The 13,318-nt window shown below is 37.0% G+C and overlaps 1 protein-coding gene across 3 annotated transcripts in view; it reads left to right on the plus strand.

Moving 5' to 3' along the window:
• Window positions 1-511: 511 nt before the first annotated feature.
• Window positions 512-13,318, plus strand: part of rapgef4a (Rap guanine nucleotide exchange factor 4a) — a 33,984-nt gene continuing 21,177 nt past the window's right edge. The window contains exons 1-4 of one of the 3 annotated variants that reach the window (XM_004081920.5): window positions 512-698; window positions 4,095-4,237; window positions 4,329-4,417; window positions 5,865-6,011. In XM_004081920.5, coding sequence (XP_004081968.2) covers window positions 631-698; window positions 4,095-4,237; window positions 4,329-4,417; window positions 5,865-6,011 — 447 coding nt within the window. In that variant the 5' untranslated portion in view covers window positions 512-630. Of the gene's footprint in view, window positions 699-4,094; window positions 4,238-4,328; window positions 4,418-5,864; window positions 6,012-9,338; window positions 9,497-13,318 lie in introns of those variants that run through there. The other 2 variants (XM_078939313.1, XM_020713135.3) reach the window with 2 other exon arrangements.

Consider the following 13,318-nt stretch of genomic DNA (forward strand, 5'->3'; position numbering starts at 1 on the left):
TCAGTGAAGGAGATTTTGTGAACTGTGATGGATCAAATTTTTGAATCCCACGAAGTCATGATGCCCTGTCTTTGTCTCTGCTTTCTAACATGTCATGCACACTAGAACTGTGCTGCCGGGGTGCATGCTTTATGATACTTGTTCAAATTTCTGGCAAAAGCTTTAGTGGAGGAGGCTGAGGCAGCCATCCATCAGTTATGGACTTCTGATTCTAACAACAACGATATCTTTTATCTCCTTTTTGGGAGAAAGATAATATCCTTTCATGTTGGAATTTTTTTAATATTTTGCACCAGTAAGCTTTGGGTGTTTCACAGTTTTCATCCATTATATTACAAAAATAACATCTTAGTTTGTCCAAACATCTGGTAAAAAGTTTTATGGAAAAATAGCCTTCCTGACAGGATAATTGGCTGCAATTCAAGCGCTTCTACAGAAAAAAAAAGGAAAAAAATAGATAAACAGAGTTTTGATTTGAGCTACACTTTCCTTTCCTTCAGAATTCATTTCTGAGGCGAGCACAAGGACTGTTGGAGGAGAGGCGAGGCAGACGAAGCTCTGGTGCTGGTCCAGCCCTCCTCTCCTCTTCCTTCCCTGCAGCAACGGCAGAAGTCTCGGCAGGATCACACTATGGTTGCTGCACGCACCTCCGCGCATTCCTCCCAAACCGCCGACTGGATTAATAGCTTGGACAAGAGGTAATCCATTTCTTAGCCAATTGTTTTCCCACTTGATGTAAGATTTGGGCTATACCACTCTAACCATGTTTCAACAGCTGCGTTGTCGTTAGAGTTGAATTTCTTCTGCAGAAGTAGAGCGCAGGAGTCTAAATATGAGCATCTTTTTTCTGCCATCTCCAAGGTTACTGCCCCTTTGACCCCAGTCATTTGAGAACCCTTTTCTATTTCATTTATTTGGTTCAGTTTCTAAAACAAATGATTCAAGAACCACACCTTCATCTGACCTCTGCACAACTTGAAAATAATCTAAGGCTTATGGAAATCGGGTTGTTGGAACGGAGGAAAACAGGCACTTGGTGGGTCTTTGGAAATGATAAGGAGTGAAACACTTTGGCGCACAAAACAAGAAAAAAAATGAAGAACATTTCATGTGTGTGACAGGCTAAGATGTAAACAGGTCACCAGGATGGAGAGATAGAGTGGAAGGGATACAGAAAACGTCCAAAGTGCAGCAGCTATAAAAAGCTGAGTGATGCAGTGTGCCAGATGTGTTTACACAGCAATATCCCCTGGCTGATGCTGGAAGCCACCTGCTCCACTTGAATCAATTGGTTCCTGTGACTCACCTTTTTTGAGCAAATGCCATCTTGGTGAACTTTACAGTGAAATGCAGAGAAACACGTGTGATTCCAGGTGAGTCAAGGTAATTCAGAAGTGTCGGATGAAAAAAAGTAGAAAGGAAAAATGCTATTTTTTTATCTTGGCACAAACATTTTGGTGTTTGGTGTAAAAAAAAATGTAAAGGAAACCAAGCGCTCGTTTGCACTTGTTTCATCAGAAAGTTTATTTCATGAGTCTTGACAGTAATTGAAACAGGTGATGAGCCTGAATCAAATTGTGTCCTGTGATGTCTCCATCTTTTGTGATGCAGCAGGATCTAGTGACACCATCCATGGAGGGCTGAGGGTAACTGATCATTATCCTCAGCAGTGCTGAAAATCCTGCAGGCTTTCTGTCCTCAGCTGTGGGGCCGGCATACCAATGCCCCAGGCAGTCTGTGGGTGCATTCTTCATGGAGAAGTGATACAGAGTCAGATGCAGCTATTTATTTGTAATTTTGCACCAACATGCAGAATGGATTAGCACTGATGATCCACTGGAAATGGTTTTTGGTGGGGATGTAGGGATTCATTTTAGCAATTCAATTCATATCATAATTTGTGGTTGACAAGTCAATAAGGATTCATTTTGGATGATTCGTTACACTGATCTGACATCGATCCTAAACATCCTTAGCCAAAAATCCAACCAGTGTTACTCAGAGATAAATACATATGTACTGAACAGAGCAGGTGAAGTTTTCCAGATTCCTTGTATTTCTTGCGAGATAATCATGTGTAAATTAAATATGTGTACAAACAAACAAGTAACCAAGAATTAATGTCAAATCCATTCGCATTTTAGTTTCATGAAGTTCAGCCCACTGTTGTTTTTCCACATAAAATGAATACAAACGGAACATTATTAGAAGAACATTCGACCACATTGGACGGTGTGTTTCCACACATTGGACTTGATCACTTTTTGCTTCCATCACATGTGTGTGTGTTGTCCACTGTGATGCACTTGGTTGTTTTTACATTTGAGTAAAATAAACCTACCGTGTCTCAATCCATAAGGTGTTTTCCAAAATCGATAAAATCAATTTATTTCAGTTTGAAATGATAACTGTATAGGTCAATTCAATGAACAACTTGCTTCAAACAGATCTGTCTGGTTGGATCGTAGGAATATAAAATGATTAATCAATTAAATCGATTAATCGTTACACCCCTAGTTTTAGGCTATAAATACTGGTGCATATTCCGTAAACCTTTTAGGTTGAGGAGTCAAATGACTATAAATGCTGAGCTAAAGTCCATGAGGAGAATCCTTAAATCAGTTTGACCGTTCTCAAGCTCAGCATGCATTAAGTGATGATGATGATGATGAAGGTGACAATGTCCTATTTGGACTCAAAGGTGACATCAAGCTTCATAACAAGGCTGGCTTTTATTTTGAGCTATAGGGCAAGCCTTACAACTTTGGATTAATTCAATTTTTAACATTGATTCATCAAATTTTTGAACCAGTTATTTTGTACTTTTGAGCCAAAAAACACAACTGTTTTTTTTTACAAGTTAGAATTTTAACATTTTTAATGAAAGTTTCACTTTTTTAGTTGAAGTCACTTATTTGAAAACATTTTTAAAAAATTAACAAAATTTATTTTAGAATAGAAATCAGACAAAAAATTGACATTTTAACAAACAATTGCTGAATCCAATATCAAATATTGAACTTTTGAATCATAGTCAAATCCAGTTAGTATATTGGTGTCTACATCCCTACAGATGTTCAATTTCATATTTTGTCAAATGGGACATTAACTTATCTCTAAGCTATATTAGAACACCCCCCCCCCCCCAAAAAAAAAGAGCCAGACAACTCTAATGCAATCAAACACACCACTATGTTTCTCTTTCAATAAAGAGCATTTTAAAAACTAATTCAGGTGAAAAATAACATCTTATTTTAATGGTTTTCGTGGAATGAAGTTTATCTGTGATCGACATTTCTTAAAACATTTACAAAGACTGAGAGCTGTGTTTTACTGGATTATGTATAAACTGTTTTATAAGACAATCATCTATTTTTATTTGGAAAAAATAAAAATAAAGTTAAAAATAAGATTACAGGACGCTGAAATGTGTTTAATGTCCCTTTTTTCTGGAAACCTGATTTGACATGGTCTTTCAAGGTCCTTTTATTTACTTTTACAACCTTTTACAAATGGGCTTTTCTTGGATGATGCACTTTAAAGACTGAATTGTCCGCTGCATGCTGGAAGAAAAATGAAACTTCATTTGACAAAACTGCAGTTAGACTAAACCACACAATGGGGATACGGAAAAATGCATCACCTTTTTTGTGTTTTTGAACATCACTATTCACTATTCTATTTCTTACCCCATCTTTTATTTTATTTAACCTTTAACCTCATGTCCTTCCCTATCTTTTCTTTTCTTTTATTTTAGTAAACCTTTAACCTTATGGCATTCAGAGTGAATAGCAAAGTAAGCATCTTATTGTACAGGGAAACCCGATTCCTTATACATACGACAATTAACCCCATTGAATCCTTTGAATCCTCAAGGAATGACTTTACCAAATGTTATAAAAAATTCCAAAAATATCAAACCAGCTCAGGATTTTAGTTTAGAAACAAACGAATCAAGCTGGACGATCAGTGTGCTTCTAAACTCCTCCTTCACACAGAGATTCAGAAGTTTGCTTCAAAAGAAGGCTTTCTTTAATCTATTTGTTAGTTACCGTAATTGCATGTTAATTGTTTGGATCTTCTTCTTTCTCCAGACCAGAAGAACGCTCAAGTGAAGATGTGGACATAATCCTGGCTCGTCTGAAAAAGGTTAAGGCCTTTAAAGGATTTAACCCCAGTTTACTGCAGCAGATCTGCTTGTGTGGCTTCTATGAGGGCTTGGAGAAAGGCATCATGTGTAGGTTGAAACCAATAAGCATTGACCTATAAACAAACTTGTTTTTAAACAAAAAAGTCAAGCTGAAATGTTGTCACTTTTTTTTTTTAAGTGTATCGTCAAGGAGACATTGGTACTAGCTGGTACACTGTACTTTCTGGCTCGCTGGATGTTAAAGTGTCTGAGACCTCAAGTTATCAGGTATAACTACAAAATATATAAATTAAAGCTACAAAACTTTTATGTAAGGTTTCACTAAAATTGATTCGATCTCAACTTCAGGGGTTTTATATACAGTTAAAGCAAGTACCGGTTGGATAATAATCATTCATAAACTGAATAAAAAAATGTACAAATGCACCAATTCAGATGGAGGAGTCCAAAAATGTCCATCAGTTTAGAAAGACCAGGGTAATGCCAAATCATTTCCAAATATTATAGATGAAACAAAATGATAAATACCAATGCAATGTTATTCAAACAGCTGCAATGGTTCTTGTGTACTGCTATTCAGTAATGAAAATTTGCCATTGCTCCACATTTAGGAGTCGTTTTAAAATCTTTCTTTTAAGTTTTTGTTGTTGAGCCACATTAACTATCTATCTATTATGTTTTGCTGTTGTCAGATAGATAAATGCTGAATATTTATCAATTCTGCATCTCTTCACGATGAGTGCGTTTGTTTGGATGAAATCCTTTTGTTTATCTTAGATGCACAAAAAAGAGAGAAGTGCACCTACTGGTGGTGAGTGTGGATTTCATGTAGTAATCTGCCTACAAGATAGTAAACAATGAGGATGCTAAACAGAATAGACTGTAAAAGAAATAGAAATAGAAGAGTAAAAAACAGTTTATGTTAATTATATGCATTAAAAGTGAGGAATGCACATTTGTGCTCATTTATGTTTGTTTAAGAAGCATCGACAGGTTATTAATAATAGACAGTGTTTTTTTTTATGTGGTGTAATAGCCACCTATGCAGCTTGTAACTGCTAATTAATACCACATCCATTCCTCTGAGAGTTAAGGCATTAAATATTCACATCACTTAAAGAAAGTTAAAAAAAAAACATTTTCCTGTAAATTACTTCCAAGCAGCAATACACAACAGATTACAATTTAAATTTACTTTAAAAGGAATCCGTCTCTCACCTTGTGGTCCCCCCTCAGTTACAATTGAGGTTAGTTAGTCGGTTGTAATACACAAGTTAATGAACTTGGAATCCATAAAATATCATTCAAACTCATTAGTTATAGCAAAAAGTAATTTTTTACTGTAATAGATTACTTTTGTAGTGAATTGCATCCAACAGGGATGTTCATATGAATATAAAGACCCTCAAAAGTTTTTAAGTGATTGTCATTCCCGTTATCTGACAGTTAACTTTGCTTATAGGAAAATGTTACAAGTGGTTTATATACCTTTTTTGTAATGTCCTTATACTTCTTATAATAGTGGCTATCAATAATATCACTAATTTTACACTCTAAAATCAAATCCCTGATCGGATGGCTTTGGTAGCTCACCAGTCTAACAATATTGTATCCACTAAACTAGTTATTTTTCAGGAGGGAGTTTTCTATATATTGAATTTACCTTTTTCATGTCCAGCTGCTGTTTTAGCCTTCAAAGGTTGCTTCTTCACAGGATGGTGTCACCATCTGCACATTGGGGACTGGAACAGCGTTTGGGGAGTCGATCCTGGATAACACCCCCAGGCACGCTACCATTGTCACTCGTGAGTTTAGCGAACTCCTACGCATTGAGCAGAAGGAGTTCAGGTCTCTGTGGGAGGTAAGCTGGGCTCCATCTGTACTATTACAATAAGATTGGAGACTTTTCTAGTCTGCATTACAGTCTTCAGACATCATATTTAAGATAAAATGTGATATGGTTCATTGATGCACTTCTTCTAGCAAAGCAAAATGCTGTAGATGTTTCATTATTGTAGGCAGAGAGTTTTGATGAACCTTTTTTGACCCAGTGTGTTCAACTCTAAATAGTAGACACACAAGCATTCACCATTTAAAATGCAATGCGGAAAAAACTTTGATTCTTTTTTTTTTTTTATGAAATCCCATTAGTGTAGCATTGAAGTAAAACTTGGCCCGACTCCTGGGAGACCCAGGATTGAACCCTGGTTAGGGGCACCTTGCCTACCAATAACACGCAAAGAAAGAATCATGCTGGCTCGTATTGCCACGGTCTGTTGGAGAAACAAAACATTTAGGAGAGAAATGGACTCCTGGTATAAAACATTCTTGGACTAAAGGTGAAAATTGGGAAGTGCTGGAAAGCTTTTACACCAGATACCCCAGAGGGAGGAGGAGTTGGAGAATGTGGGGAGCTATGGTTACTTCGAAATGCAACATCCCGGGTGACACGAAAAAAACTGGAAGCTCAAAGTTCCGACACTGTGATTACTAGAGATTGAAGAGATACAACAAGGAGCGGTCAAGACGTCTGAAGGCAACTACTAAGATTAAATGAAGGTAGCTTCTGGATGTGAAGGCAGCAGTGTGTTCAATAAGTGCAAAGGACTCTGTACAACGAAACCCTACAACAACCATCACTAAGAACATTGAGCTGGTGTACACAACAGCAACAGTGGTTTGTTGCTTGGCTACAAAATTAACACCACACATGAGAAGTAATACTTTCCACGGAAACAGAAGCTGGAGACAAAGATCAAGGCAGCGCCCAGAGATGTCCACCTGGTATTGGAACTGAATTAAGGGATATCTAAAGTTACGAACACAGCGGGCATTTGAAGCGTGTTCTTGAATGCTCATTTACCCCATGGTGTCCACACTGTACCATTGACTGTATAATTTAACTGGATGAATCGTGTGTGACGTCACCCATAGAAAATGCCTTGCTTCCTGTTCCAACCAAAGGAAGTAAGTTCAGTAGCCATTTTTCCGCGATATGTCCATTGTGATGTTGGAACCAGATGTCCTCAGTAAGACATGATTGGTCCGTCTACATTTCTCTGGCAAAGACTCTATCTAATCAGGAGTGAGCACGTTAGAAGGCCACACCCCTACCACTGAAAGCGGACTTGGGAGAATCTGTCCATCAAATGCTTTGAACATCTGACGAGAGGCCACCAACTGAGGTGACTGATTGGTAAGTTTAAAACTTGAATAAGTTGCGCTACAGCAAAAATATCATGACAAAAAAATAGGATTACCAAGAACATGTTAGCAAGAATGGTTATTCTGACAAAAAAAATTGATTGATTGTTTATTTCTCAATAGAAGTGTGTGGGATTTCAGTTTTTTGGGACCAGAGGGTACTTCCTGTTTGAAATGTGAGGGGGGAGGGGTTGTTCAGTCCAGTTCCTATTTACTGTCAATGCACTGGGCAAGCAGGGAGAGACTTCTTCTTCTTTTTCTTTTCTATTGTCTACTAGCTCTTAAACCATAGTCTGGTTAAATACTCAATTCTGATTGGCTGCTGGGTGTGGATTAAAAAGTGAAAATGCACAGTGATAATGCACGCCTAAAAAAGAAGTTCAGGTCACATTAAATGTTCTATATCACTGCGCTGGCTTCTTTATCTTAGATGACCCCACCCTTACATTGACGTGTTCTCCCTACCATGACAAAAGTGGATAAAGGTGGAAAGATTTCATGTAATCCATGGACACCAGTGAAGATCACAAATCATTGAAGAAAAAAGGTTCAGTGCACTGTCTAGTGGGTCTAGATGACCCAACTCTCAATGTTAAAGTGCCTAGGATAGCACAAGGGTTACGACAAACTGTTGCTTCATCATGTGGACAAAAAAACAACTGTAGGAGGTAAACTCTCTCTCTGAACTGATATTTTTTTTAACATATCGTGACGATCAGCATATGTATCGCTTTCCTTTACCGCTGAGTCAAGGTCGGTGGCGGCTCAGCCGGTTAAGCTGCGTGTTGTCACGGTAACATGACAAGCGCAGCACCACATTGCTAATTGTCCACTTTTTGTGAAAAAAGTTATCTAAACCAAACAAATAAGAATGAAGTACTAAAAACTGATAGAGTATTTATTTATTGTGTAATAAATTGTTAATGGCCTTTGAAGTGTGGATTTTCAGACATTAACACACTTCGTGGAAGCAACCGTCCGTTGTATATAATTTAAATCCGTTGAAGAAACCGTTGTACGCATAGCCCGAAAACTGTATTAGAAATTTGCGTAGCTGCGCATGAATGCAAGAGTTTTAGGCGCTGAAACCTAAAACGCGCATCTATGCACGTGTACACAGACTTTTCATTGGAGGTGGCCGCTTGAACGTGTGTTGTCGAGGGTGATGTGAACGTAACTTGAGAGGTACAACCAAACGTCGACATACTCACAACTTTAGCTCTCTGTCTGAAGATATACACTAGAGAAATGGAGGCAGGAGGATAAATCCGCTGTTTTTCAACCATCAAAGAGGTGCCCTCAGAAGCATCATTAAAACTTGGAGACAGGTCCACAAAGGCTGGAGACTGGACAATGCTGGAAAAGCTACAAGATGAAGAAACATCACATACAACAAAGCTCAGTGGCAAGTGGACTAAAGAGCAGAACTCAAGGATCTCCTGGAACAGTATCCGGCAACCATTACAGTGACTGACATCCAGGAAGAACTGCAAGGAACTGAAGAGCACTTAACATGATCCACATATACTGGCTATAGAAACTGACTGGCATGAGTACCTGGCAGCATATGGATCCACCCTGAGAGACTGACTAGAGATCATCAATTTTATGAATTATCAGGCTAGGAGCATAAAAAAAATCATTGTTGGTTGATTGACTTTATTTGATATTTGAAAGGTAAAACCTCAAACTATAAAAATGTCCTCCCAAAAAAAGTCAGTTCGTCTTTTTCACCAATCTGGTGATTTATCTTTTGACCAGCAGATGGGAGCACAGTATAAATGAAACAGGCAGTTTCAAATGTTTCACCTTTTAATCAGTCAGTTCTCTGTAAACTGTTTCAACATATTTGAAAATTTTATTTTATTTATGACCAAAAACTTTTTTTTTTCAAAGTAAAATGTAAATTTAACTCATGGTAGACATAACTGTCATCACTCGTCTCAGCCCCCCTCTACACAGGGGTTGGTTTCCTGAGACAGGCAGCTCTTTTCGTTTTAGACCACAGAGCATCAACAGGTCAGATGAAGTCTTTGTCTGTGGGAGTTTGGGCAGAAGAGTTCTGGACACTTTGATCTGGCAGAACCTGTGCTGTGGATAACAGCAAAAGCGTAAGCGGACGATTTTAACGTCTGCTGTGAGGTTTGTCTCTAACTTTGATTTAAAGGTTCCGTTTCCCAAACCAAGAACGTTTTGTCAAACTGATTTTAATTTGTGGTGAAATATTAACACAATGAAAGAACTTTTTAAAAAGGGATCTTAGTGCTGACCTTTTGATATGCGTCTTTATGTTTCGTGATGAATAGAATAAGGCAATGTTTTTAATTAAGATTTTTGTTTATTTTTTGTTCAAAGAATTTAGTTTATTAGTTTAGTTTATTGAATACAATCAAACCCAATGTCTCAACTTGCAACACAAAGAAAGCATGAAAGAAAGTTTGCATTGACTTAACATTTAATTCATTTCAATAATTTAGGATGAATAAAGTTGTATTTTATTTCAGATCAATTTATTAAATGTTAATTACTGTAACTAAATTTTAAGTCTAGTAATGGCCTACAAGTAACTATATGTCTATTAGCTTAAATTAAATGTTAATGTGTAAATACCTCTTTGTACTAATTTTTTTAATGTCAAACTGTGTAAAAAATGTAAAAACTGATGCCTAATCCTTGAATTATTTTTCTATGGCAACCAAAGAAAATAAGACAAGAAGTTAGAGTTTTGTGTAACTGTTTCATAAAAAAATATCAGGCACTAATTTTGGTTCCAAATTATTGAACGTCTTTTTTTAACTTGGTAAATGCATTTAAGTAAAAAATAAAAAAAGATAACATGACATTTTCCACTTTGTTTTGGTCCATTTTAAAATTCAGCTAATTCAACTAAAGCAAATCCTTTCCTGAAATGCTTTTATCTAGGTTTGTTTTTTGACCACCAAATGTTGTCTTTAGGTCATTTTTTCTCTTCTTTGTTTTAATTAAAACTTCAGCATTTACACTTGATGCTATAACTGTTAGATCAAAATCTACATGGATTACCCTCCAACAAGCTGTCCTGGTTGTCTTAACAGTGGCCGTTTCTGTTGACATTCAGCTTCTGCAGAAAGCCTTGGTTTAGGCAGAGCTGTGTTTTGTGGTGCATGAAAAATGTGAAGCTGTGTGAGGTCAGTTCTCTCACTGCTTACAGCCTGAAAGCTATGGTGAGTAAAGAAATGCAGCCTCCTGATTTGTAGATGGACTACGAATGGATGTCAGGGTGAACACGTTTGCTTGGAGGGAAAAGCCGTTTGCACGCCATGTTGTTGCACAAGTGTTTTCATGCTGGATTACTCTAATGAAGCACCAGGTCCTCTTATGTGTCTTTACATCACTGCAGATTCCCTCAGTTTCCTTTCAAATGAAAATTGAGACAATTTTTAGAAGTAAATAAGTGACTGATTCTATTATTTGTGCAACCAAAGCACATTGATAACTGCCTTACCTGAATATCTCATGCATGACATTTAAAAAAGGTTTTCCTCATGTTGCTAACTCTTGCAAATACTACGGCAGCAGCTTTCTGCGGCTCTGCACGTGACAGAGGCTGGATTCAGAGTCTGGGAGTGCACAGCCGGGTGTTTGTTTAACAGAGCAGACATGAGCCAAACGCAGCATGCAAGGGTGGGGGGGGCTGACCACAGCTCAGATGTGCTGATCATCAGCCCAGGCTAACCTTTTGTTTCCTGCTTCCGATGGTCGCTTTTACTGAAACAACACAATTGTAATTTGTGGTTTTTGGCGTGTAAGGAAGCTGTGCTGCAGCAGGTTCTGACCTTTGTGTGACCTCCGCAGGATTCTGTTTTTTTACCCTAATATGACATCTTGTAAAGCACTGTGGGAAGGTTTTTTTTTTCTTTTTTTCTGATTGTTCTGTATGTTTTTAATGACACTGCATTTCATGTGATTGGGTTTTGTCTGTTGGATGGCAAATGGAGAGAGTTTGGTGTGTGTCTGTGGAAGCAGCCTTATGGGCCGTCAGTGGAGACGGATGATGAACAGGAAGCAGCAGAGATGCAGCATGCCCTCTGAGCGCCGGGTGAGGGGTTGGTCAGAAAAAAAACAAGTATATTTTCGGAGTCTAAACCGAAGTCTATTGAATAAAGGGATATCCATGCAAGTCTTAACTGTGGACTGATCTTTATCATATCAGACGTGTATGTCTGTGGATGGCAACATGTCAAATCTAATCCAACTTTATACAGTAATTACAAATTCCAGATTTGAAGCCTTGAGCTCTGCAACTTCAAAATTAACTTCTTGGAGACTTGGAGTGACTGAAGCAGAAGTTTGATTCTCTTCAAGCAGCACTTTTCTACATTAAACATGCAGACTGTTTTAACTTAAAAGATTAAAATACAAGGCTGGTTTTGGTTAGTTTTATTTTAGAGTTATAATGCAGCCTTGAGAGGCTGAAATCAATACAGTTTTAATATTTCTGTTAAAAGAAACAATAATAAAGAAAACCATGTGGTCATATCCTTTATTGAGTAATAATTATACAAACAACAGCCTTTTTGAGGGGTATTTTAATAATCTGACCCCAGATAATGTCCAGTTAAACTTGTTGCTGTTGACGTGTTTCCTCTCCTGTCAGACTTTAGTAAGAGTCAATAAATAGATGTCAGGCAAAGAAATCTGACGGTGTCTTGGTCTCTCCTACAGATTTTCTTATAAAAGTTGTGGAGGAATAGAGCTGTTGTTTTTCATCAGTATAGCCATTTTGATTTGAATTTGATTTGTTTGAAATGGTTTGTTTCAAGCACTTAAAGCAAGAATAATGCACAAAACAATACAACAAGCAGTTTTATCTTTCAGACAAATATGTGTCAAACTTAGGATACTTTTAGGATGATTTTGCAATTTGTTTCTACTCTATGTGTCCAAAATAATATCATTGTTCATTTAAGGTTTAAAAGAAAACAGAAAAAAAATCTTCAAATAATCAATCTATATAATGTTATATAGATGTAATAATGTTAAAACTACTCTTTTTTTTAACAACATCTGTCCAAATATGAAGCAGAGATAAAGACGTAAAACCTTTCATCACCCTCCTCCTCTTAAAGCAGGAAGACTGCATTGGTTTACTCTTCCTCTCAAGGACATAGAGCGAGTGGTCTTATCGCTAACCTTGTTATTTATCAGAGACTGAGGAGACTGCTGTACTGAACTTCCTGAGTGACAGAGAAATGGCCCCTTGGATCAGGAGTTTATAAGTGAATCCTAACACTATGTTTTAAGGAGGAGTTTTTCAGCTGTTTGTGTGGACACATTTTCACCTTAAAACATATATTAAGTTACACATCTTTTATTTAAAAAAAAAAAAAAAAATTCCCCCTGATATTTCATCCATTGACTGATTGAGTAACTTTAATTGTCTTTTTTAAAATTTGACTTTTTATTTGACAATTCAATCTATGCTTTTTTGTGATTAATATAGATATAAAGTCTTAAACATGCATATTATGTATATACATTATTTGTAAATTATGCTTACAGGTGATGTGCATAATTTCTCCATTATTTATAGTTACGTTTAGGTGGAAAAAGGTATGTAGAAGATAAAAACTAAAAATAAAAGTGAGTTAATTTATTCTTCTGAAAGCAAAGCACTTTTATGGCTGACACATCCATAAGCTGTTGCATTACAAAATCAAAATAATTTTTATTACGTTTGTTTGTATTAAAAATCTTCATTTTAACTTAATATTTCCTTAAACAGCTGCAAGCCCAGAACATTCTAAAATCCCACTTCTTTATTATTGGTTTTCAGTAACAATCAGTCTCTTAGGCAGGACCCTTGGTGTGTTTGGACGTTGTAAAAGCTGCAGATCTTCTGGCTTGTGTGTACCGATTAACCTGGGTTTGTGACAGACAAAGGGAGGGGCAGAGACTGAGCATGCTCTGAGAAATCACCTAGCA

Source organism: Oryzias latipes, chromosome 21, assembly GCF_053564925.1.
Source record: "Oryzias latipes strain Hd-rR chromosome 21, Olatipes_Hd-rR_3.1".
Lineage (NCBI taxonomy): Eukaryota > Metazoa > Chordata > Actinopteri > Beloniformes > Adrianichthyidae > Oryzias > Oryzias latipes.